Source organism: Pteropus vampyrus, unplaced genomic scaffold (genome assembly GCF_000151845.1).
Source record: "Pteropus vampyrus isolate Shadow unplaced genomic scaffold, Pvam_2.0 Scaffold177, whole genome shotgun sequence".
In the NCBI taxonomy this organism is placed as follows: Eukaryota; Metazoa; Chordata; class Mammalia; order Chiroptera; family Pteropodidae; genus Pteropus; species Pteropus vampyrus.
In genome coordinates, this window is record NW_011888958.1 from 373321 (window position 1) to 400026 (window position 26706).

Consider the following 26706-nt stretch of genomic DNA (forward strand, 5'->3'; position numbering starts at 1 on the left):
ATAAAACAGTGTGATATTTACGTGAACTTCTGGCATGAAAAGTCCGAAGGGAAAGTTCTAGGTTGGAGTCAAGTGCGACCCTGGCTGGGGCCCCTCCAGTCACCCTCAGAAGGGTCCTTTCTAGGGGAGTTCGCAGTTGGGGTTCCAGAAAGCGGAAAGAAGCTAGGAAATTGCCCACTAGACCCAGAGGCCGGCGAGGGCGGGACCTGTTTTTCTTTTTGAGGATTTTAAAGAAAGCGAACCCCAGGCCAGCAGCAGCGGAGCCCACCGCTGCCCAGGGGGCGGGGCGGAGGAGGCCGCCTCCTCTCCGGCCTCACCCCAGCGCCACTCCGGGCCCGCCCGCTCCGGCCGCGCGGAGGCGGTCAGGGAGGCCGCGGCGGCGCGGCCGCTGCTCCCCACCGGCTAAATCCTGGCCCCAAGTCCCTCCCCGCATCGGTCCTCACGGAAGTCGCCGAACCCCGGTGCCACTCTTCGCCTAGGTCCAGCAAGTCCTCCATCTCCGCGGCCGCCTGTCGTCACTTCCTGGAAACCAAGCCGCCCGTGGCGTCCCTGACCACGGCTCCGCCCTTCCGTTCCAATATTTAAAGGGTCGGCCGCATTGTTCCTGGATTCTATGTGCCACCCTCTGACTTAAATATTTCTCAAACCTGCCTTGCTTGACTTCCGAAAGAAACCTTCACATATTAAATCCCTCTAAGGCTGCACCTGTGGGACGGTGAAAAAATGTTAGCCCTTTTTAGAATACGTGTTATTAAGTGCAAAGCACCACTACTAATAGTAGTAATTATTTTGATCCCTCCCATTTGTATAGCTCTTTGCAATGCACAGGGGACCTTCACAATTTTATTAGCTCATGTGAAGGGCATAACGACCTTGTGTGGGAAGCAAGATAAATTGTATTATCTCTATTGGACAGATGAGAAAACAGGCTGCAGGGGGTCAGGTGTTAATAAATGGTTTATAACAGAAAATGCAATATACATAATCTCTGCCTTCAAAAGTTTACAGAGAGGCTGAACCGGCACATCAAATACCTGAGTAGTAATAACTTTCAAAAGTAGTAATAACTTTTTCAATCCCTCCAATAACTCCATAAAGTGAACGGCAGTAATATCTCTATTCAACAATTGAGGACATAGGTGCAAAGAGGTGGCTTAAGGAAAATCACCTGAGTGTTAAACAGCAGAGCCAGGTGCCTTTCTGACACTATATTACTGGAGTGTTTTTCTCCGGGACATATTACTGGGTGGCAGCCTTTCTCCTAGGCCAGTAGAGGAAGATATCCCCCAAACTCCCAGTGTAGGGATGAAGGATGCTTTCCCCTGTCTTTCTAGGTTCTTTTGGCTGGTCTAATAATGAAATCAACATGAGACAGATTCGCAAGAGGAAATAATCAAATTTAATTGCATATGAAAGTATGGGAATGCCATATACATGTGAGAGCGTCAGGGACCCCACATTCATGAGAAGTTCAGAGACAAAAAGAAAAACTGAGGTAGATGTGACATTCTGAGCTAAGGATGAAGTAAGGCTTCAGAGGGGAGGAAAGTCATTTGCAGAATGATAAGAAGAGCAGATGTTCAGTAATTAGAGGTTTGTCTTGCCCTATAGACAGGCATAGAAATAAAAAGTTATTTTTGGTTATAACTCTTATTATGGGCATGGTCTCTAATTTAAATTCTTTAAGGGAGAGGTAAAAGCTTAACCTGAGCCCGCAGGGTCTTAATTGTCATCAGCTCAAAATAATTTACATGCCCAAGTGCACATTTGGGGGAGGCCTGTTCTGAACCCTTGCACCAGCCAAATGGGGTGAGTTGAGTCTTCATTGACTCTCCATATAAGATCCCCAGGTCAACACCACTGCCTGGGTCCCTAGTACTGGTCAGCTGGGATCCTCAGATGATGGACTCATGGCCCCGATAGTGAGCAACATTCCCAATATCACACTGGCAGTAAGGCCTAGATGACCACCACTTAAAAAACAAGGACTTGGAAGTGGGAGTAGCCCTAAAACTGGATTGCAAGCATTTCTTAAATACTCTGTAAATTACTTAGTTCAACCATTCATTCACACGTTTACTGGGTAGGGCTGTACATTATATCTTATGACAGCAACAACATGGATGTCAGAAGAGTTGAGGTCCCAGCCTGGATCTGCTGACAACTACCTGTGTAGCCAGGCGGAGCCTCTCTGGACCTCAGTTTCCTCCCTTGTAATTATTCTTAGAGATTACCCCTAAGATCTTTTCCTCATTAACTCTGATTCTCAGTGAGACTACCCTAATTAGACTTTAATCTGAAGGAACATTCATTGCTAAAAATCCAAGACAAATAAAATATAGTCTCCAGTGAATCCCTTGTTCCCTTCTTTCTAGGTACCCAAAGAGAAAGAAAAAACCCAAATCTTTGGGTTTTTTCATTTCTTGTGAACTCATAGCCATACTACCTCCACCTTTTAACCAGTTTCCAAACCTTCGCTCCCACTTCTTCCCCAACTTCCTGAAAGCAAAAGGTGACCAGTGCTCATTCTGGACAGGACGAGGCCCTAGAGTAGTGGCTTCCAAACCTTGCTGGAAACCAGACCCACTTGTGAGGTTTGTTAAAAGTACATATGCCAGAGCTTGGAGACTGATTTAGTAGAGGTGGAGTCCAGAAGGATGTATAACTTTAATAATTCTGTCTCCCGTTTTGCAAGTGTTTGCTTAAAGGCCTCAGTAAGGCCTTCTCTAATTTAAAATTGCAACATCACTTTTAAATTGCAACACCCCCCAACCTAGGCAATTTCTATCCTCCTTCCCTGTTTTATTTTCTACCATGGAAGTTATCTTTTATCATACTACACGATTACATATTTATTTAGTTTATCGCCTTCCCCACTACCCACCTTCACCCCTAGAATGTAAGCTCCACTAGGGCAAGGGTTTTGTTGTTTGTTCTGTTCACTATTGTATTCAGAGAGCCTAGAAGAGTGCCCGGTATATAGTAAACATCGAAAACATTTTTCACGAGATGGCTGAATTTCAGAGGCAGTATAACATAAATTCATAGACTCTTCCAATAGACTCCTCAGTCTAAATCTTAGTGTTGACTCCTACTGGCTCTATATGACCTTAGACAGATTACTTTTAAGCTTTCTACATCTAGGTTTCCTTGTTTGTTATGCAAATGACAATAATGCCTACCCAAACTAGAGAGCCTGTGTTAAATATCACCTTCACCACTCACACAAAGCAGTGTGGACTTTTAAATCGCTGTGTGCCTCAGTTTCCTCCACTGTAAGCTGATCGACTATGATCCTTAGGGATGCTGAGAACACCCCTTCAGTTAGTGGCCTAGGAGACTGGAGCAGGAACCAGATCTGGCAGGAAGGGCCCAGGAAGGCTGGGGTGAAAGGGAGCAGCACTGATTCCCAGGAAAGTGATCCATTCAGGGGCAAGCCCTTTGTTGGGGGCCGGGAGCGGAAGGAAGCACTGCGCCTTGCCCTCCCTAAGCTTCTGGGGAAATACCTAGAAGCTTAGGCTGAGAAGAGGAAGGAAAACGAAGAGAAAACTTCCCCTCACCCATCTGGGAAATGGGCTCCTGCCAACTGCTGACTTTGCGCTTACTGGCGCAGTTCCCTGCGGAACCCCCGGCGGGGAGGGAGGCTGCGAACATCTGGAGGACATTTATGCGAGAGCGGCTGCAGAGCAGGGCTCCGCGGAGGGAGAGGTGCACTTGTACGCACGTCGGGCCGAGAGGGCGGCTATTCCCCCAAGGCCCCCGGGCCTGTTTTCCTCGGCCTCTCCTGCAGCCCCTCTGCCCCAGGCCCCAGCCCCAACCCCGAGCCCTCCCCGCGCGCAGTCGCGGCTCCAACCCGCGGAGCCTCGGTCACTGGCGGCCTCGCCTCGCCAGAGGGCACCCTCGATCTGCAGGAAAACGCCACCATTTTCAGTGCCCCTGGAGCATCCCCAAGCTTCAGCAAGCTGCCCGACTTCAATCTTGTCAATGAAGAATCGGGGCCAGGATCGCAGCGGAGCTGAACCCAACTCCAAGCCCGTTCCCAGGCCTGGCGTCAGCCCCACCGACGGTGGCACTGCCGCCCCTACCCAGGCCCAGCGCGATCCCGATCCTGCTCAGTGTTCGGCCTGGCCCGGGGGCGGCGAGGCCGAGGGAAGGACGGACTGACAGCTGGAGAGCGCGAAGGAGTTGGGGGAGAAGGAGGGAGGGGATTCATCGGAGTAACTTTCCAGAAAAACAGTCAACGTGTAGCAGGAGTGACTCCAAGAGGGGAAAAAAAGTTCAGTTACCACGTCGAAAGAGCGGACTCGCAAAGTATTTTTCAAATGGGCTCGGCTTTTCCTGTGCCTGTTTAAAACATTAAAATCGTGCAGCAAAAGAGGCTGCGTGCGCTGGTCCCTCCCTCCCCCACCCCGGGCCAGAGACGTCATCGGAGGGAGGTATAAAATTTCAGCAGAGAGAAATAGAGAAAGCTGTGTGTGTGTGTGCATGTGTGTGTGAGAGAGAGGGAGAGGAGCGAGAGGGAGAGAGGGAGAGGGAGAGGGAGACGCAGGAGGGAGAGAAAGGGAGGGAAGCAGAAAGCCAAGTCCGAGGGAATGAGCAAGGGAGGCGAGAGATAGGGGAAGAAGCATAAGAAAGAAGGAATAACAGCTTTCCGGAGAAGGCGTGCAGTGAGCTGGCTTCTATTTTATTTTTTCTTTTCTTTTTTATTTTCTAAAGAGAAGCAGGGAACAGAAGCAATGGCCGAGGGAGAAGACAAGCCGAGGTGCTGGTGACCCTGGGCGTCCAAGTGGATTATTGGGGCTGCTCTCCAGGGGCCTGTCCTCCCTGCCTTCCAATTGCACATAACCCCACATCCCAGCCAATGAAGACAAGAGGCAGCGTGAACAAAGTCATTTAGAAAGCCCCCGAGGAAGTGTAAACAAAAGAGAAAGCATGAATGGTGTGCCCGAGAGACAAGTGTGTCCTGCGCTGCCCCCACCTTTAGCTGGGCCATCAGCAGCCCAGCCCTGTCTCTCCCCACCTACTCACTGGTGATCTGACTTTTTTCTTTTTCTTTTTTTTTTTTTTCAACGATTTTTTTTTTCTTTTCTTTTCCATTCTCTTTTCTTATTCTCCTTCAAGGCAAGGCAAAGATTTTGATTTTGGGACCCAAGCCATGGTCCTTCTGCTCCTTCTTTAAAATACCCACTTTCTCCCCATCGCCAAGTGGCCTTTGGCAATATCAGATATCCGCTCTATTTATTTTTACCTAAGGAAAAACTCCAGCTCCCTTCCCACTCCCAGCTGCCTTGCCACCCCTCCCAGCCCTCTGCTTGCCCTCCACCTGGCCTGCTGGGAGTCAGAGCCCAGCAGAACCTGTTTAGACACATGGAGAAGAAACCCAGAGCTACAAGGCACACAGTCGGCTTCTTCGTGCTCAGGGTTGCCAGCGCTTCCTGGAAGTCCTGAAGCTCTCGCAGTGCAGTGAGTTCATGCACCTTCTTGCCAAGCCTCAGTCTTCGGGATCTAGGGAGGCCGCCTGGTTTTCCTCCCTCCTTCTGCACGTCTGCTGGGGTCTCCTCCTCGCCAGGCCTCGCAGCCCCCCTGGCCTCTCTCCCCTGCTCGCACATGAAGATGCACTTGCAAAGGGCTCTGGTGGTCCTGGCCCTGCTGAACTTTGCCACGGTCAGCCTCTCTCTGTCCACTTGCACCACCTTGGACTTCAGCCACATCAAGAAGAAGAGGGTGGAAGCCATTAGGGGACAGATCTTGAGCAAACTCAGGCTCACCAGTCCCCCTGAGCCATCGGTGATGACCCACGTCCCCTACCAGATCCTGGCCCTTTACAACAGCACCCGGGAGCTGCTAGAGGAGAGGGAGGACGGCTGCACTCAGGAAAACACCGAGTGGGAGTACTATGCCAAAGAAATCCATAAATTCGACATGATCCAGGGGCTGGCGGAGCACAGTAAGTCCAATTCTTGCCGGGGTGTCCGCTCTGGAGGGTCTGAACTGGAGTAGGGAGTTCCACGGAAAGGGGCCTAGCCATGGCCACACAACAGAGTGCCCGGGGTTCACCAGCACCGAGGCTCAGGAGGTGTGATGCGCAGTTGGGGCTGGGGAGGTGGGTGGGGAGGCAGACAGAGCCATTCTGGTTAGAGCCTGGCGCCTTCGGGGGAGGCAGGAGTCCTGGAGTGGAGCGGTTTGCTGAACTCACATCACATCCTTGACTGATTTTAATTTGGAGTTGCATTGTGCTGTCCCGTTAACATATGTGCTCTCACACATGCGAGCAGATCGTTAGCTGTAAGCATATAGGTGCCATGGAGGGGCAGGGCCAGCTCTCTCTCAAGCCCTACTGTTCCAGGAATCTAGAGACCTTGGTCTTCTCTCTGCTTTTCATAACTCGCTGTGACACGTCTCTGGTTCAGTTTTTCCAGTCTTTGGGAAGAAGAGTATCTGCCCCAAATGAATGTCTGTCAAGCTTTTGAAGCCTAGGCGAGAGGCAGCTTCTTGCTGTCTGGGTCCTTCAGTCTCTGCCACACACGTGACTCACGTGAGCTTTGGGCGTGGGGGAAGGGTACGCACCTCTGTTCACATGTACATGTGCTTTAGGGAGATGCGTAGTCTGGCTTTGTACAGTAGACAGATTCATGTGTTCAAAATGGGTGTCTTCCAGGCCTGTGGACACAGGGAAAGCAGGGTTGTGGCTCTGGATATGTAAACGACTGCTGGCGGCCCTTTCGTGTCTGCGTGTCACGGGAAGAGTGGGTGGGAGGTGTGGCTGTGGGTGCAGAGGGGGCGTGTGTCTGGGAGTGTGTCCTCCCAGGAGGCTCCTGTCTGTGCTGAGGAGCCGGGAGGCTTCTGGGTGAGACGTCTGTGTGTTTGTACACGTGTGGAAGTCATGTGTGTTTACTGAACGGGGATTTAAAAAACCTCAACATGAGAGAGAGAGATTTGGCACATGTTGACAGCCCAGGAAGGAGGAATGTGAGCCAGTCGTGGGCCAGGGACTCTGAGAGCAGCTCTGTTTGCTTTTCCTACCAGCAGGTGTCCTCACCACCCTGACTACCTCAGTCCTGGCTCACCTGGGAGGTGGGCAGTGCCCTGAGAGGGAGCTGGAAGGTGAGATGGAGCAGGCAGGGCGAGGATGCTCAGGGCGGGGGTGCTGCAGGGGTTGAAAGGAACCTAGCTAGAGAGAAAGGAGAGGAGTAAGTGGCTGATGGGTGGACCAGCTCCGGTTGAAGGTGCAAAAAGCCCCAGTGGGAGCTGGCCCACGCCAGGCCCAGGAGCCTGTGGTTACTGGCGAGAGGTTCCCACTCCAGTTTCCTGTGGCTGCCTGGAGTGCCCTGCCTTAGGATGTGGCTACCGTGTGGGGCGGAGGCTGGAGGACAAGGCAGAACTAGTGCTCCCTGCCCAGGGTCCTCTAGCGGGGGCTGACTCAGGGTCTGCCAAGGGCCCACAATTCCCAGAGGCACCAGCAGCTGCATGGCTAAGCCCCCAACCCCCTGGGTACCCATAAAGGCAGGAGTATTAGTGGCCATAAATGTCGAGGAGGGTGGAAAGCTGAGGCCTGCAGGAGAGGTCTGGGGAGAGTCCCGGGCAATAGGGAAGAACTGAGACTTTAATGATCTGGTCTGGGAGGAGGAGTCCTAGGGAGGATGGATTCTGAATCACCAGGGCCCACCCAGCCTGGAATCCCCAGCCGAGAATGAATGAGCCAGATAGATGCAAGGGCATGCAGGTACCAGTAGACCTCAATTTTGTGCAGAGACTCAGGGCACAAATAGTGAATAGCCCTGGGGAAAGCCAGGGCAAGGCCGTGTAGAAGCAGGCAGCTCCAGCTGCATCACCAGGACCTTGAAACTGTAGCAGGAGGAATGGCCCTGGGGCAGGGAGCTGTGGTCAGGCAGGGAGCAAACCTGGCGCAGTGAGCAGGATGCTACATGGGACGTCGTGGAGTGGGAGGCAGGACCCAGGGAGACACAGGCAATGCCATGGAGGCTCGCAGGTGCAAACAGGAAGCAGGCCCAGACTCTCTGCAGCTGTTGGAGGTGACACAGAGGCTGAGCAGACACGGCCTGGGCCCGCCCTGCAGCTGGTCAGGTGCTGAGCCAGCCCTGGAGAGGCAGATGCACAAGGCACACTACTTATAAAGAAGGCAGTGGGCAGATGCAAACGCCCAACAGATGTTAAGCGGGACCAGAGAGTCATCATCAGAGGCTTGGAGTGAGGGAAGCCTGTCTCGAACTCCCGAAGGCAGGCAGGGGGTGGCACAGGGTCTGTGCTGGGGCATTGACAGGGTCCGCATGCCAGAGCTTCTGCTGGGAGGGGATGAAATCACATTCTCTTCCACATTTTGTCACTCCCAGCCCCCTCCCTTACCCAGGCACTGGGAGGGAAGTGACAGCAGGAGCTGGGGCAAGGAGATAGGAGTGCCTGAGGGCATAGTGCAGCAAAGAATAATTTTCAGTGGTGCAGGAGAAAGGGCACCAAGATGAGAGTAGAGAGGGCAGGGCCCATCCTCTGGCTCTGCCCTGTTGGATAGGTACCCTGGTTTCCTAGTTTTACAAATGAAGAGACTAAAATGTGCATAAATTAAGTAATTTGTCCCCACAGAGCAGGGACTCTAACCTAGTCATTCTGTCTGCAGAATGCATGCTATTAAGCACTAATGCAGATGTGCAGAATACACACAATAAGTCCTACCTTTAACCTTTAGGCTCCAATAGAACTTTGATTAACAACATGAATGAATCAAATGTTCCAAGCAGGAGGGGATAGGAGCTATTCTCTCAGTAACTCTGGTGGTAGATTACAGAGGGATAACTGGGTACGTTCTTTCTTAGCTCTGCCTATTCTCACGGCCAGGAGATTCACACTTCCACAAACATTCTCCCAAATTCAGTGAAAGGGTTTTTCTTTATCTAATGAAGTCTCAGGCAGATAAAGGAAGTACACCATGTAGAATTAGGCAAGTCAATTCCCTGAGCCTCAGTTTCCTCATCTGCAAAGTCAGAGATAATCTCAAAGGCCTTTTAGCTGAAACAATTTTAAGGTTACATCTAAGGTGATTCCACAGTCTCTGCTGGGGAGTGAAGGCAAAGCTGTAATCTTTTATAATTCTCCAGGATTCTGCTAAGGGGAGCGGGTCGAGACTTTCTCTGACCCGCGTGGTCTGGGACATAGCCTTTTCAGTTCCTATGTCATTCTTGTTATCAAGATGTCACCAGTGTGGGTGTCCTTTTATCTTCTGGCTTGTAATTACCTATGTCTGGAAAGACTCTTGCTTTCATCTAAGGGCGGCAAAGAGAACCAGCAAACCCAGAGTTCCTGAGCAGATTGAAAACTGGATATTTTAGCCTTCCTTTTTTTTCTGGCTGCTACATTTAGATTTTGTTCATTCTGAAAATCAAGAGCTGTATTGAAAGAACTCATTTGTTCTAGTGCCAATGCCCTCTGCGCACTAGGTCAGTGTTTCTCCAAGTGTGGTCCAGAGGCTAAGTAAATGTGAAAGCTGTGGATTCCCAGGCCCCACCTCACCTCACAGAATCAGAAGCCTGGGAGTCGGGCCTGGGGAATCTGTATTTTCAAGAAAGCTTTCCTATTACTTCTTAAACTCATTAAAGCTAAAGACCTTTGCTAGGGTAAAATTTTCCTTGAGGGGCTGCAAGCGAAGTGCCCACAGAGGCTAGGCAGCGAATGCAAATCTAGAAGAAAAGCCCAAGCACCATGGCAAACTGCACAGGACACTTGGTCTTGGGTCAAGGAGAGAATAGAATGTGCAGGGAAGGCTGGTGTGGGGAACCTGGAACACACATGTCCCCCATTAAAAAGAGGCACCCACTACACAGCTCCTGCTGATTTTTACAGTTAGGACTGTGGGTTCGGCTTGACTAGATCTTACCATTTCCCAGAAGAGCAGAAAATCTGGATCTCTCTGTGAATTTTCCCAACAGGCTTAAAATGTTTATGGGCTTCTAATTCAAAATTTTTAAAAGTGATGCATTGGACAAAGAGCATGCCTAATACATTTAAAAGTTAACGCATTTAAAGTTTTAAACCATTAAAGCTGTGGTTTCTCAAACTTTCAGAACATCTGGAAGCCATGGTACCCTTTGCAGAGCACTATAAACTGTGGTTCTCAGCACTGACTGTATATTAGAATCATCTGGAGATCTTAAAAAAAAAAAAAGCAAACTCTGGACTCACCCACACTCCAATGTAGTGAGAATCTCTACTGGGGAATGGGGTCCAGGCAGCATCTGCTTTTAAAGCTCTCCAAGTGATTCTGATGTACAGCAAGGTAAAGAAGCTCAGTCACACTTGTATATGTGGTCTCATCATTGGAACCAGCAGTAATTTACTAACAGAAACGATGTGTACAAGCAAAGGCCTATCTATGAGCCCAGGCGTCTGAAAACATTTTAAAAGGCATGGTCTGAACATGGTCAGCTGTTTCCAGGTTTTTCCATGAATACTCTACATGCATATTTTTTTCTTGTTCTTCTTTCCTTATAGCACAAATGGGAAAATGGCAGCCGTCAAGCTATATATTTTGTATGTAATGGAAAAAGTTGGTCGTAATTCCATTGGTAAAGGTCGACCTTCTAGTCCAGCTCTCTCTCAATGATACTAGTGTTCTGCAGAAGCAGGGCTTAGTCACAAAACCGACTAGAAGTTGGCCCTCGGCTGGGGCATGGGTCTGTACTCTAGACCCATTTCATGGAATCCGGCCACATCAGGCGGGTGAATCATCTCACACTAGATCTCTCAGGTCCTCTCCAACTTCCAGAGTCTTTGCTTCAATAAATGAGGTCAGAATACCTGGGTTTAAATCCCACCTCTGCAACCTACTAGCTGAGTGACCTTGGGAAAGTCATTTAACTTTCCTGAGGCTCACTTTTCTCATTTGTAAAATGGCAAATTTTACTTATTCTCATTTTCTTCAAGCATTGTTAGAGAGTCAAATGAGTTAATAAAAGCTCTTTGAAATGTAAGGTGGTGTTATTACATTTTGCTACAAATTTTAAAAAAATCATCATCATTATTATTCAGTGGATTTAATTGTTAAGAAGATTATATCTACATTTTTTTTCCTCCTAGGAAATTCTTTTTTAATCAATAACGAGTGTGTCTGAGCTCTGTTTACTAGAGTCAGTGTGCTCACATGCAACCCTGGCCAGGACCCCTCTGGACATCAGTCTCTGCAGCTGAAGAGGGTTGCGCTAGATGACCCTGATCATCCCTCTAACTCTATTAGAAATCTGTAGACCCTAGTGATAAAGAAATGAGCCTTCTCACCTTCTTCTTGAAATCTCCTTGAAATTCCCCAAATGAGGAGTCCATCTTAGGGAACAGGTATGTGATTGACGGGTTGGAAGAAACCAAGGAAGGATGGCTTCCCACCATCTTGACCCCACTCTGATTTTCCTCACTGGCATGTGCCATTTTCTGTTCCCCTTTTCTTTTTTACAGCAACGAGCACATTGCTCTAACATACCCTTTACTCCCTCTTTCAACAGTTACTGGAGATATTATTACAAGGGAAACTATGTTGACGACAGCTCCTTCAAGAACCAAGTATGTCAGTACTTGAGAGGGTTGCTAGTCCAAGTAGCTCATCCGTGTCAGGAAGGTTGCAAACTTGCAAACTTAAAAATTAAATTGCCATCATGATTCTTCTTTCTGTTTCTATCTGAAATGGTTCAGGGAATAGTTGGCAGTATTTGTTCTTTCGAAGCCAATTATTAATCAGGGCTTCATTAGCCAGCCTTCACACATTTGTTTTCCTAACATCTGTTCCATTAATTTTCTAAGAACCAGTGTCAGGCCCACCAGATGGCAATTTCCAGAAACATTCACTCATCTTTTCCTAAAGATCAGTAGCGCATTTGCTTGTTTCCAGGCCTCTGATCCTTCCCGCCTTGTCCGTGACTTCCTAAACCACCCCTCGGGGTGATTATGAGCTCATTTCAGCCATGTCCATTATGTGTGGAATCTGGGTCTCTGAGCTTGAGTTTCAAGTTCTGTCTATTGTTACCATTTGTGTAGAAAGTTTTTCTCTGAGTGTTAAGGCTGTTCAGAAGTGTACAGGAGAAAAGACAGGATCTTTCCCTTCCCTTTATCTGGCTCTAAAGGGTGGGAAAGAGCATTTGCTGCCTTCTGTCTCATGGACAGGGCTGAAGAGGCCGTTGGGGGGACAGGCTGGCATAGCACATGCTGGCAAGGAAAGAAACCCTTCAAGAGAAAGGAGCAAATGGTCACTGACCATCTCAGCCTGAAGAAACATCTGCGGGTCTGCCAGGTTCGAGATCTGGATTCTTTGCCAGACCAATTCTGCCTCATTAGGTCTAAAACACAGTGTTGATTATGTCACCGTGCTGTTATGACACTTTCCATGGCTCCCTACTGTTAATAGGATAAAATCCAACCCATCTGTCTGACATTTTAGCTTCCCTGCTGGTGGAGCCCAATCTCCTTCCTTGACCTCATCTCATCTGCTCCAGCCTGGCCGCTTGAGGTCCTTCTTGTTCACTTGCACTTTCCCCTTTCCCTAACTTTGCTTCTAGCATCCTTCTATGTGAAATTTCTTTCCTCTCCGGCCTCACACGCTTTCCTCCTGCAGGACCCAGCTCAAATATCACCTCTTCCATGAAATGCTCTCTGCTCTCTCCCTCCTCTGATCTCTTTGCAGCAACTCCTGGGCTTCTCCGAAGGTCTTCAAACTCATCCCTGTGGTCCTGTTATTTGGGTCCAGGTAGAAATAGCCTCCCCTGGATATTAATCTCCTTGAAGGCAGGGGCTATGTCTATTCATTTTTGCTTCCTAGTGTTGGCACTATCCTTGGCGCATATCTGCTCAATAAATGTTCAATAAATGAATGAATTCCTGAATGAACAAACACATGAATACATTAGCTATCAGATGATTAAAGTACTAGGGGGCATGGCTGAGATCTTTTGAGAATCTGTATTTTCTAAGAGAGTTGAAAGAGCAGGTTGGAGAACCTGCCAGAGTTGGGATGTCGAGGCAATGGGCAAAGAAAGGGGTGATGACATTTGACTGGCTAGTCTTTAGTGCCATACTCTCGGGCTCTGAGGTCTCTCTGCTCCTCTCTCAGGCCTGAGTGTGATTCCAGGGCCACCATGGATCATCTTCCTATCTCCACCTTTAGGTCTGAGGCCTCAAGCTCCTAGGAAGGTCACAAGTGGTACCGAGACACTCGGCGAGTGTCTGTTGGCAGCACATTGCTCCCACGGGTCTTGCTCATGCTGCATCTGTCTCTGCTGCTTTGTCTCCTAGACGAGCTGGCCGTCTGCCCCAAAGGAATCACCTCCAAGGTTTTCCGCTTCAACGTGTCCTCAGTGGAGAAAAACGGAACCAACCTGTTCCGAGCAGAATTCCGGGTCTTGCGGGTGCCCAACCCCAGCTCCAAGCGCAATGAGCAGAGGATTGAGCTCTTCCAGGTAAACCCCCTCCCAGAACAGAAACCAGCCAGATGGGAAAGCTGGCTCCTTCGCCATATCAGGCCGCCACTCCATCCAGAGCTCTGCAGACCTGGATGTGAATCCTGCCTTCTCTGAGCCTTTGTTTCTGTATATGTCTGTCTTTAAGAGGATTAAGAGTTAACTAAGATGCTTGAAGGAGCATTTGGCAACTTTTAGTTTCCTCTTGCTCCTCTCACCTGTCCTCCTGCATGATGACATGTGCTGCGGGACTCTGTCCAGGTCTGGGTACTTACTCCTTTCTCGGCCCCGTAGATACTCCGGCCAGATGAGCACATCGCCAAACAGCGCTATATTGGTGGCAAGAATCTGCCCACGCGGGGCACTGCTGAGTGGCTGTCTTTTGATGTCACTGACACTGTGCGTGAATGGCTCTCACGAAGAGGTAGGTGGATGCTGAGAATGAGCATTTTGGAAGGAACCTCAGGTCCCTTGGTCCTTCATGAAACAGAGGGAAGAAGACTAGGGGCGTCACAAATCTGGGTTCAAAGCTTGGCTTTGCCAGATTCTCTTTGTATCCTTCATTCATTCAACTAATATATATTAAATATTTACTCTGAGCCAGGCCCTGGATTCGACAGTAGATAAGACAGGTGAGGTCCCAGATTTACGGGACTTTTGTTCTGGTGGGAGAGACACACGATAAACAAATAAACATATTGACGAATAAGAATTTCACATAGTGAGAAGTACCATGAAAAAGAGAATGAGGGCGATGTGGTAATGACTGGGTGGGGTCCAACAGTGGACTCTCAGGGAGGGTCTCTATGAAGAGGGAATTTGTGCCTTGAGATCTGCATGATGAGAAAGAGTCAGCCTGTGAAAGTCAGGATAAAGGATGTTTTAAGCAAAAGAAACAATGAGGCCCCCAGGTGGGAACTAGCTTGATTTGTTCTAGCAGCAGCAGACTGGTGTGGCTGGACCTGGGGGGGTCAGAATGGTAGCTGGGACTATATGATTTCGGACCTATTAGGTCATAGTCAGGTTTTAGGACTTATCCAAGTGTCCTGAGAAATCCCAGGAAGGTTATAAGCAGGGCTAGGGATACGGGGTGAGGTGATTTGGTTTCCATAGCCCTCTGGTTGCCATGAGGTCAAAGGAAGAAGCAGGGACACCACACCAGTTAGGGGCTTTGCAGAAGCCTGGATGAGAGCGATAGGGGCTTCAGCTAGGGCAGTGGCAACAGATATGGAGGTGATATGGATTTATTCTATAGTTTAGAAGTAAAGCCAATAGGACAGGTAGATTACACATGGGGTATGAGGACATAAGATGAGTCTAGATGACTTCTAAGATGTTGGTCTTAACACCCAGGTGGTAATTCTTATCGAAATAGGAAAGACTGAAAGAAGAGCAGGTTTGGGGAGGTTCTGTTTTGGCTGGTTAAGTTCGAAAGGCCTGGTAGCCATCCAGGTAAGCTGTCCAATAGGCAGAGCAAACTTCACACGTCCGAAATAGTTCACTTGTTTTCTCTTTGAGAAAATAAGGTAATGATGGTTCCTTCCTCGCATGCCTCACAAAACTGTTTTAAGGATCAAACTTATTTGAGAGAATTTCATGGCTTTCAGCATGTTACACAAGAGTAAACTTTCCTGGCTCAGATAAGGAAACTGAGGCCCAGAGAAGTTAAGTGATTTGACCAAGGTCCTCCAGCCTGGATTAGGACTGGAGTCTCCTGACTGCCCCGGTGCCTTGTGACATCACACTCAGCTGTTTTTCTTTACGTGGTGGTACCGCCTGGTCTGGTGTTCGGTGGCATTGGGGGTACAGATGGTGGTTCCATCTGCTCCTTCTCTCCCTCTTACAAAGAGTTTTCTACCATTGTCAGCTGCCTCAGAGCCACAGTCCATCCAAATACTGAGGTCCAGGGTCCCTGGGGCAGGTGGGTCTTTCCCAGTCCTTGGTGTTTTAGGAAACTATGGGTTACGGTTCTAAGGCAGAGATCACAAAGTGCTTGGCCTAGGTATTGTTTTAACTAGTGGTCAAGTTTTTTTGTTTTTGTTTTTGTTTTTTTTTTATTTAAGTTAAGTGATTTTACTTAAAACCTAGACTTCGGGCATTTCTTGAAAAATTGAAAGATTTTCTGGTAATGATCCATTGGAGATGAGTTAGTGACTGCCTCTTGAGGTGGGGCATGCATTCTTCATGTCACTACAGGCCCCACCATTCCCCAGTGTTCCCCAAGGGGGAGGCTGGAAGTCCCTACTTAAGCATGACACTTTGCCCACTTATATAACCTGCCTGGGCTCTGTAGGCGTCCAAGTTTGCAAGTCCCATGTAAGGGGCATTCGTTACCTGGTGGCTGAGCTGGCAGATGGGGAATTCCATCCTATCTCCCCTACCGAGCATGAAGGCAAAAGCCTAGGAGAACCCACATGGATCTGCTCACAGCAGCACTGCTGGGAATTCTGACTCAGACAGTACTCCGCCTAGAGCCCGACATGGATAGAGAGAGGAGAGGCAGGGAAAATTAATCTCTTAGCTTCCCTGTCTGATTTTGATCAGCTCCACCTGGATTTCTTTGAAGCCCTGAGCACTTGAAGGAGTTCTTATTTTCACAGCTGCAGAACTCAATGAGAAGTTTGCACTGAGAATGATTTCCATCCTTCTTGGGACATCAAAAAGATAATTTTGTAATAAAACCTATGCCCCCCTCCCCCCCCACAACGATCCCCACTACTGCCAATTTTGAGGTTAGTTTGTCACTGGAACCTTCAGTTCCCTCCCAGGGGAGGTGCTGCCTACCCCTTGCATAGGGGAACCACACACAGACTTTTGCTTATGCAGAGGTCGTGAGACTCTTCAGAGTTTGCGGCCCCAAACGAGGCAGCAGATGGACTCCGAATGGAGCAGCTGGTACTGTGGACTACTGAGGAAACTGAGTCACACATAGGTCTTGCATTCATTCAGCAAACACCTCAGAGCCCACTGTGCACCAGGTTCCCAGGCTGCCTTCCGGGTCCCAGAGATGACTGGAGCCCTCTCTCCACACGATTTGCATTTTCTCTGTGTGCAGAGCCAGGCCTCACCTAGCAGGCGGGGCAGGGAGCACACCCAGCACCCCAGCACTGTGGCTCAGAACAGGTGGGACACTGGGAAAACACAACCGTTTTATAACTCAAGGAGAGTATGGTCATCTTCTTTGGTGGTCTCTGGTGGCCCCTTTGTCCCTCTTTGTCTCTAACAATCAGGAGTGTGGCTCTAGGGTCAGGCTGCCTGTGTTTGCATCTTGGCTCTGCCACTTGCTGGTTGAGTACCTTGGGCAAGACATTTAATTTCCCTAAGCTTCAGTGTCCTCATCTGTATCATGAGGGATAATAAACGTCTCTACTTTGTAGATTATAAAGATTAAATGAGTTAATGCATGAACGTCTTAAAGTGGTGCTTGACATGTAGTAATGCTCAACAAATGTTGATTATTGTGATCCCTCTCTGAGCTCTCCACCTAGACAGAACCTGTTGGCCAAGCTGGGCCGCCATCTCACACCTACCGCTTATACCCTAACCCTAACTCTCCCCAGCACATCCGTCTGCACCCTGACTTTTTAACTCACAGAATCAGAGTTGCGCACTTCAGGTCTCCCTTGGCCCACCTTAGACCCTTCTGGATAATGGGAAGTATACTTACTCTTTGATGCACCCATTAGGCTACACCAGCTCCTTCTTTCAGCTTCCTTAAACCAGGAAGGGGACATGTCTTAAGCCTCACTCTCTATTCACTCCTTGTTGTCTAGCTGGGGCTCAGGCTCTCTGGTATATTGGCCCCTTACCTCCTCATCAGAGCTGACCTTCTGGAACATAAATCTTCAAGCTTAGCAGGTATCAGTGTGTGCCAGAGGTTGCCCTAATTTGGGGCAGGACAAATGAGGTGGGCTCTGAGTTTATGGAAGAAAGGATTAAGCTGGTTTTTAATCAGTAGGACTAGGACCTTCAAGTCTGCCACATTACAGTGGCTGAAATCTCTGGGCCTGGGAGAAGGATGCTGAGCTGACGTGGACTCTTTGGGGTTTTCCCTGATGACACCAGAGTTCAGAAAGACCTCAGATTGGCCCCAAGGCTGGAGGCTCACACAGAACTAGGGTGGCCTCAGAGAGCAGTAAATCAATCAGCTCTCTGAGACGCTGACCTTGAACACAGAGGGATCTGTCACCCCCATGACCTCTCCTTTACCTGACTACAGCTAGCTGCTGCCCCTGCATCAACAGAGCTTCCCTAATTGTCCTGCCCACCAGAATTGACATGATACCAGGTCCTACATGGCTTCCCTGCACAAAACTACTGGGTTCAGTTTCGATTTTTCACTTCTTACTCTTCCTTTTTTTTCTTCCACTTTACTCAGTCCCTTTTACAAATTTTCTTGCTTCTCCCATTTTTGTTACCAAAACACCTGATCCCACAGCTAATAGGAGATGGGACCAGAGCTGGCCTTCTTGTACCAGAGTATCAGTCGCCAAACCTTGGCACCTCTAGGCTTCCTCGTGCTTGTTCTCTCCGAGCTCACAGCACCTGGACCCTTGGCCATGGTCCTCTGCCTTCTCCTCCAGCCTGCGGTCTAGTTTCGCACCTGTCTTCCTGAGCTGTCTTCCCTCCTTGAGCCATCCACGTCTCCAATTTCCCATCAAGGTGAACAAGGATTCCAAAAGAAGTAACTTTTACCTCATCACGTCCTTGTTCCTGAAGGAAAATATAGCCAAGTATAACTATGATTTTCACCTTATCTCTTTTGTGATCTACTATTCTATGTCTGCAGTCACAGCCCCGTAGAAATGCTGGCATTCCTTTTACTTTGTTCTGTTGCCTCTGAGGGCTTCGGGTCTGGAGGCGTGACTACCAGGCCATGGGCTTCCTGAGCATAAGACCTAGAAATGGTGGATGAAATGCTGGCACCCACCTAGACTGATGCTGCCGCTTGTTTGCTGCTGACCTTGCTCTGGTATTGTTTCTTGACTTTTAATCTCGTGGCTCAGACTGTGCCACCTTCTACCCATCTTGTGGCCCTTAGAATTCGTGGCCTTTTGAATCACTGCCTCTCTGCCCCAGAGTTCTTCAGTTTTCCCCATTCTCTGGTGTCTCCCAGTCCCATTATCTCTTCCCTTCATCCCTTCTTGATAGGTTGGCTTGAATATCTCCTATCCCAATAAACGCCTAGGGGATGTGACTGTTTTTGTTTTTTTTGTTTTTTATTTATCTGTCCTTCCTGTATCCTTATATTCTTTTGCCTCCAAATAGGCAGGTGACAATTTTTTCCTAATACCATCTTTTGAAAATAGATGACTATTAAAATTCTCCTTCACGATCCTCACTAGTTTACGCCTCCATTTGGTCGTTTAGAATGTAACAGAAACACATAGATTGTGGCAGCGTGAGCGTGAAGGTCCAGTCCAGCGTCGGCAGCACTTTGTCTCCTACGTAGAGCTAGTTCCTCTGACTGTCAACGGCAGCAGAGGCCCTGGCCCTCCCATGCATGGGTGGGTGGGTACACTCCTTGATTGCATAAAATGCTTTTCTCACCAGCTCTGTGTCTTATTTTGCAGAGTCCAACTTAGGTCTGGAAATCAGTATTCATTGTCCATGTCACACCTTTCAGCCCAATGGAGATATCCTGGAAAACATTCATGAGGTGATGGAAATCAAATTCAAAGGTAACAAAATGGATAGAACAGGAGACCCCTACCAAACCCCAGGAAAAGGCACCAAGCTCCCTCACAGAGACGGCTATTTTGACTTGAGAAATTCTGCTTTGCTTCCAAAGCAATGAGTGTGACTTTCAGTTTCTAGATAATACAGGATACTTCAGCATTTGGAAGACAGTATTTTGCTGGTAGGAGCAGTGAGATCATGTAGCTAAGCGGTACCTGAGCTCAGTCAGCAAAATGGGGGTAAGAGTTCCTCTTTCACAGGGTTGTTATACAAATGAAACGAGATAATAAGTATAAAACACTATGCCAGGAATGCTCAAATCATCATCTTCCCCTTCCCTAAAATAAACAAACTTTGATGGCTATGAATTTGAATGTGTTGACGACTGAGCCCACCAGGTGTTGCAGAGCCACCTGATCCCTGCCCAGGAGTTTGCCTCTGGGTTTGAATGCCTGCTCCAGGGTCGAGCTGTTTGTGCTGAGATGCCAAGATACTTGAGAGACATTTCTGGTTTTCTAAGGTGCTCAACCTAGACAATCTCTGGATTTCAGGGTCGTTGTCTTTTCCTTTCATAGTCCCATGCAGGGTAACTGAGGCACACCTGAAGCCAGCTGGTTTGTCAAGGTCAAACCGACCAAGTCAAAACCTGAAGTTAAAGGCTTGTCTAGAAAAAGATGCAGGCCTCTCTTGGCTCCAAGCTGTGGGCGAACCTTTTACTCTTCATGGGCTCTATTTCAGAGGCTCTTTTTTTTTTTTAAAAAAAGCCAAACATTTGATATTCTAATCACAAAATCTTGGAACTCGGAAAACCTTAGGAATCATTCCCTAGAGGCCAGGTTAGGACGAAATCCTCCTGCTTCAGTTTTGTTCATAAAGATTTTCAGGAAAGGAAACTGGAAATCCAGGCCTCTCATTTATCTCACAGACCTAGTGCTCCTTTGTGAGGTCCCAGGTCCTCCTGTCACTATGCAAATTTCATTCCTCATGGTCCTGTCCTTGGTGGAGATGGACAACAGCTGGCAGCTGTCTGTCACAGAATAGGTCTCCTTTTAGTTGAGACTCTTTCAGTCTCCAGTCTTTTTCTTTTCAGATGATATAACAGGTTTTTTTTTTTTCCCAGAGTTTGCTAAGCTGTTTATCACACGCTTCGTTAGCTTGTCTGAGTTTTATAGTAAAAACACTTTTGAAACTATAAGTGCAATGTAAATGGTAATAATTACTCAGTCTCATTCCTCTGGCTCCCATTCAAGCTATCTTAAATTGTGACACCTTAAATTAGAGGAAGGACTTCTGTGCTATCTTGACCAATTCGGATCATAAGAGGTAACTCACACACCTGAAGATTCTAAGTTGCAGAATCTAAACAGACAGCCCAAAGGAATGTTAGGTAGCCGGAGAAGCCTCTTGGATCCCTCGAGATCCCCAGGAGATTCTTAGGAAGGGCTCGCTGCCCTTTGGAAGTTGTATGCACAAGACTCATGAAGGAACTGACCTTCATGGGGCATCTCGTGGTTTCTTTGATGCTGGTCCTCCCCTTCTTGCTTTGGCATGAAGCTGCACCTTAGCACGCCGTCCTCGCAGACCACGCTGTCCCTCTTCCTGGACATGATGGGATGGGGTGAGAAAGCAGCCCCCTCTCCCTTCCTTAGACAGGAGATGGTCATCTTCCTTCCCTTCTGCAGGCGTGGACAGTGAGGATGATCATGGCCGTGGAGATCTGGGGCGCCTCAGGAAGCAGAAGGACCACCACAACCCTCATCTAATCCTCATGATGATTCCTCCACATCGGCTTGACAACCCGGGCCAGGGGGGTCAGAGGAAGAAGCGGGCCCTGGACACGAATTACTGCTTCAGGTGAGCCTGGGGCCCGCTCAGGATCTGTGAACTCCTGAGACAGCATTTACTGGGTGCGTGCAGTGTGGGGCAGGCCCTGGGCCTAAGCCGCGCTCCGCCGACAGTCCTGGATGCTATTCACAAACATCTCCAGGAAAGAAAATTTAAAACCTCTTACGAATCTCTTTATTTTTCTGGAAGCCCCACATTTTTTCTGCAACCCAGTTCTGTAAGGACCTGGATAAAGTACATGGGAAGGAGAGTGTCGCTAAAATGGTTTGGACTGGAGAGGCTTGGCTGAAGCCGCTCTGTGAAAGTACTCGTAGGGTGTGTTTGCGTGGCGAGGAGATTAACGCAGGAATTTCCATGAAAGGAGTGCTCAGTTCCCTATGAAGGGCCCGAGGATGCTACTGGATGAGGGAAAATAGGGCAGCCTCCATCTGCAGGGAGGAACCTGAGCTAGAGAAGTGAACGAACTAATTCAGAAGTAGTTGGGTAGCTGCTGTGAAAAGATTAAAAAAAAAAAAAAAGAGCCTCTTATTTAGAAGCAGTTTGGCTTCTTGGTTATAAAGGAGGGAGCTGCTAGAGCATGCACAGCGATTACAGAAAGGTAGAAAAATGACATCCATGAGGTCTGAAGGATAAAGTGCTCTAAGAATTTGGAGTTCATCTATGGATACAAGAAAGGCTTCAGAAGGGGGTGTGGGATTTGAGCCTTTGAGGACAAGTGAGATTTCGGTAGGTGGGGATTCAGGAGGATGAAGCACTTCCAGTAAAGGCAGGAGAATGAATGTGTCAGTTTGGCAGAAGAGGTGGATGCGTGGATGGAGCTGGGGAGAATAGAATGACTTGGAAAATTTTTAGATCTGAGACCATGTCTTATTAGGAACAACTGAATGAATGAGGAATGAATGAGGAATGCTTGGGGAACGGAAAGGGTTGAGAAGGCAATGTGGTTGCCTCCAACTGTCTGAAGGCTGGCACGTGGATTTTTTCCATGTGGCACTTAATTAGTTAGGAACAAATGCTCTTGACTGTAAGTAACAGTCGCCTAAACCATACAGGACTGTTCACAAGAAGCCTATGACAGCAGGCTCAGGGGTGGTCTGGCTGCTTAATTATGCAGTTGGGGATACAAACTCTCTCTCTTCAGTCTGCCATATGTTGGCTTGCTTTGCATTCTCTTGTGTACAGTCTCAGTGACTGCTAGAGCTCCAGGTGTCTTGTCCACGCTCGAGATGAGAAGTGGGAAGAGGCAGAGCCAGCAGCTTTTCTCTTCCGTCTACGAGTTGTATATAGAATCAAATATTTCTGCCAGAGTTTGCCCTTACCACCTGCATACTTCTCCTCATGTCTGTCATCGCTGGGTTACGTGACCACTTCTACCTCTAAGGCAGCCCCGGAAAACAAGTGTCTGGTGTTCTAGACGCTGTAATGGGAGGTGGCAAGGGAGAAGGGGGTAGGAACTACTATTGAATTAATATCCAAGGGTCTCTGCCATGGTTCACCCTGGGAATCCACAAGAAGCCAGATTTTGGCCAACACTTGCCTGTGGCAGTAGCAAGTTCTAGGTCTCAGCAGATACTGAAGTATAGACTAGCTGCCCACTTGATGAGGGAGACTGCCAAATGGATTTCTGCAGGCAACAAAACTGAAGTAGCCTGGTAATCACATTTGGGGTGATCTAGGAATCATGTCTAACAGAAGCATATGCCTCATTTTGATTCAATGGTCTCAAGATTTAGTCTAAGCAGTCATCTACTACAGTATATAAGCTATAGTATATAGTTAATTTCTGGGTGTACATTAGGAAGGTAACAATAAAACCAACCTCAACAAAGCTGAGTTGGCTAATAACACTCAGTGCTTGGTTTTATGTGGAGCAATTTATGTCTGCTTTGATTCATAATGTAAAAGGAGGCAGGGCCACCTTTGCCTTTTTTCTCTTCCTCATGCATCATTGATATCTGTCTATTATGTCTTTGGGATCATGGTCTTCACCATAGAAAATGCCTTTATAGTCTATACAGCTCAGTGAACTTGAAACTGGGATTCCATTGATTAAAGCCACCTCTTATGATGACAGGAAGTACTCCAAGTGCAAATATGAGGGCCACGTATGAAGTTTTTTTATATCGGTAGTTTCCTTTAGGTTGATTTTCTATCCATGTTTTCTGTGTTGTAGCAACGTGGAGGAGAACTGCTGTGTGCGCCCTCTCTACATTGACTTTCGACAGGATCTGGGTTGGAAATGGGTCCATGAACCTAAGGGATATTACGCCAACTTCTGCTCAGGCCCTTGCCCATACCTCCGCAGTGCAGACACAACCCACAGCAAGGTACGGAGCAGGGCTCATGCCCTGTGGGGCACTGGGGCCGAGTCGACTAGGCCACTTTATTAAAAAGGATGCAGGAAGGACTGCATGTTGAATGAGCAAATGATGATCTGGGGTGAGTAACATCCCTTCGGTGAAGGTTCTGATCTTGGCACTCGGGCCAACTCTACTTGGTCCCATTCTGCCTTTTGTAATCTCTTTCATAGTTTGAACCAGACTTTTGATTTGCTCTGTCTAAAGCTTTTGTACCATTCTTGAAATTAATTAGCTATCGTATGCCACCCTATACGTCAGAGGTGTGTGCACAGGGCAGGCAAGGAATGTTGGGGAAGAATGACTTCTGCCACCAGTTAAAGAGCTCTGATAATTCCAGCCTCTTGACTGTAGAAAAGTTATTTTTAAAGACCTTGTAAAGCACAAAGAAGCAGCTATATGAAACAACAGGAAGAAAAGGGGAGAGGGAGGGAAGTCCATGACTCTGAAACCAGCTTGTCCTCCCCTCAAGGGGAAAGAAAAACAGTAATTTACAAAGCATGGTTCCCTGTAGCTCATTATTACTGCATCCTGTCTGAGGCCCCACACTCCGGCATTTACCAAATGGCAATGTTTCGTGAGGGCATTTCTCACCAGAGTGACCAGTGAGAGCTAGGAGGACCAATATAGGAGTGTTTCCTTAACACAGAGAGAATCCCATTATCAGTTTAAATATCTGTTATATGCTGAAACTGTTAACACGCAACCAAGTGCAGACGCTCTCCATTCCTTCTCTGTGGACAAACAGCACTAGTCACTCGCCCGAACTGAAATCGCACCCGTGGCCGGTCTACCGCTGGCTCAGCCTCTGGAACAGTCCCTAGGGCTTGTAGAGGGCTTCGGGCTTGGTCTTCCAACCTCTAAGTGATGTATCCTCCCCAGGTGCTGGGCCTGTACAACACCTTGAATCCTGAAGCATCGGCCTCACCTTGCTGCGTGCCCCAGGACTTGGAGCCCCTGACCATCCTGTACTATGTCGGGAGGACCCCCAAGGTGGAACATCTCTCTAATATGGTGGTGAAGTCCTGTAAGTGTAGCTGAGACCCCACCTGCGACAGAGAGAGAGGAGAGAGAACTGCCACTGCCTGCCTGCCTGCTCCTCGGGAAACACAAGAGCAACAGACCTCACCTCGAGGCCTGGAGCCCACGCCCCGCAGCTCCAGGCAAATGGCTGAGACGGAGGTTCCCTTTTGGAACATTCCTCTTTCTCGCTGGCTCTGAGAATCACTGTGGTAAAGAAAGTGTGGGTTTGGTTAGGGGAAGGCCGAACTCTCCAGAACACGGATTTTCTGTGACGTAAACAGAGGTGGTGGGGACAGAGGAAGAGGGATGGCAAGTCGACACGTTGTGTGGCAATGGGATTTGAGATACCTGGGAGGAGGAAGGGCGGAGAAGGCTGGGACAGGGCCAGACTGGAAGACACTTCTGATCTGAGGTCAGATTTTCTCATCGCTGCCCCACATCTGCTCTAGGGAATCTGGATTACGTTATACAAGGCAAGCATTTTTCTTCAGACAGGTTACTAAGACATGGTCCCAGCATTGTATCTCATACTACTTGGGATTAAGGACAAATCTGTTATTTTTGCAAAATGTCCTCTTGACATCACTCAGCATCAAGGGTCATTACAGGGAAGAAGTCCAGGTAATGTAGTTCCCAGGCCACCAACTATATTGGGCTCTACAGATAGGCTGAACTCAGAAGCAGGTGGGATTAACCTTCTCCCATCCGCCCTCTGGGTCCCTCCTCTCGCCTTCTCCCTAGGTCGTATCTCCCCTTGGACGTTTGGCTAGACACCTTCCAGGTCAGGGTGCACGTATCTGAATTTCGGGTCTGTGCGGCCTTTGGGGCATTATGGGTTTCCCCCCTCACCCTCTAAGACCCTGTGCTCATCTGGTGTTCCTGGAAGCAGGTGCTACGTGTGGGGCACAGGGGGAAGCTGCACGTACGTGTGTGCCACACCATGACTTGGCCCCAGATGCGTAGACTGAGGTATAAAGACAAATACAAATATTACTCTCAAAATCTTTGTATAAATAAATATTTTTGGGGACTCTTGGATCATTTCATCTTCTGGAAGATTGCTTCTAGAACAGTAAAAGCCTTATTCTAAGGTGTCAGTCTGACTCGATAAATATCCTTAACTACTTTTTTCTTAATTCCATGTCCACATCCACTAATCAGAGGTAACTGGAATGAGGCAAATATGGAATACACTGCTTAGTGTGAACACCCGGGACAGTGGCACGCTGTGCTGCCTTCTGCCATTTTCTGCCACGACTGCACTATTGTTTGTGTTCCCTTTTATCTTCACTGTATATTATTCTCAGACACGCAGAGGCACTGGCCCAGATTTGCAGAAAGTACAGTATATGAATTTGACCTCCGACTATGGGCAAAATCACTTGGTGTGAACCCTTGCACACGGAAATGTGTTGGATGTGCATTCATTATAGGTCACCAAAATTATCATTTTCAAAAATCTCTCCCCCTCCAAATCAGTTGAAAATAAGAGAAACTGTCTATGGCGAATGGCCTAAGAGGCCCATTCTGTTACCAGGTTAGGCCTAAAAGAGGTCACCAGGAGCCCTGTTTCAGACAATGCGCCTCGTGTCAGGGATTTGGGAATGGGAGAGGGCAGGAAAAGCACAATCCCACGGTTCTCTTTTGAGGTCACAGATCCCGGAGCAATGCCGAATTCTATCGTGATAGCAACGTCCACCTGAAGCAACCATCTGCAGTGAGGAACCACCTAGCAGCTCCTGAGAAACGTGTTCCTCCACTGAAATCACTTTACCACCCACTGGTAAAAGAGTCTATCTGAAGCTAAAGTTTACAGGTTGCAGGATGTGTACAATTTATGTCCATGCCTCTGTGTTCGGTCACCAAGTCCTTTCTCCTGCTTTGTCCATGCCCAGCCAATTCTAAGGGCTTCTCTCTCAGCCTTCGCCCCATGAGGCACCCGTTTACTTCCACTGTACTTCAGGGCCTATCAGGCCCTAAAATCATGGCAGGTGGGATTGTGCTCCATCTTACCCAAGGGAACTGGTGGATCTAAAGAGGGGATGTGGCATACCCAGCCCTTTGGCGACAGGCCATTGCTATCTCAGCTTTCAGAGTCTATTCACTTGTGGCTGCCATTCTCGAATTTCAGTGGGCATGAGAATCACGCGAGTGTTTATGAAAAATGTACAATTTCAGACTGCAACTCTAGAGATGTCTTAAGGCCTCGGGTAGGGACCAGGCTCCCTCAAAACTACATTTTGAGAAACGGTGTATTAATTATTCCTGACATTGTTGGTCCTTACTTGATGCTTAAACAAGGAAGAGAAAAATAATCTTTCTGGCCCTAGAATAAACTTTTCTTGTTATCCAAC

At 48.2% G+C, this 26706-nt stretch overlaps 2 protein-coding genes across 8 annotated transcripts in view; one reads left to right on the forward strand and one right to left on the reverse strand.

The window, feature by feature from the left end:
* The window catches only part of IFT43 (intraflagellar transport 43), a 74155-nt gene extending 73630 nt beyond the window's left edge, over positions 1-525 (reverse strand). For all 4 annotated transcript variants that reach the window (XM_011370831.2, XM_011370830.2, XM_023537029.1 and 1 more), the window contains exon 1: positions 444-525. In XM_011370831.2, the coding sequence (XP_011369133.1) occupies positions 444-497 (54 nt within the window). In that variant the 5' untranslated portion in view covers positions 498-525. The remainder of the gene's footprint in view (positions 1-443) is intronic.
* The window catches only part of TGFB3 (transforming growth factor beta 3), a 28762-nt gene extending 3285 nt beyond the window's left edge, over positions 1-25477 (forward strand). For 2 of the 4 annotated variants that reach the window (XM_023537028.1, XM_011370828.2), the window contains exons 2-8: positions 4717-5947; positions 13285-13448; positions 13743-13872; positions 19022-19129; positions 20810-20981; positions 23146-23299; positions 24212-25449. In XM_023537028.1, the coding sequence (XP_023392796.1) occupies positions 5608-5947; positions 13285-13448; positions 13743-13872; positions 19022-19129; positions 20810-20981; positions 23146-23299; positions 24212-24370 (1227 nt within the window). In that variant the 5' untranslated portion in view covers positions 4717-5607 and the 3' untranslated portion in view covers positions 24371-25449. The other 2 variants (XM_011370829.2, XM_011370827.2) reach the window with 2 other exon arrangements.
* Positions 25478-26706: the final 1229 nt, after the last annotated feature.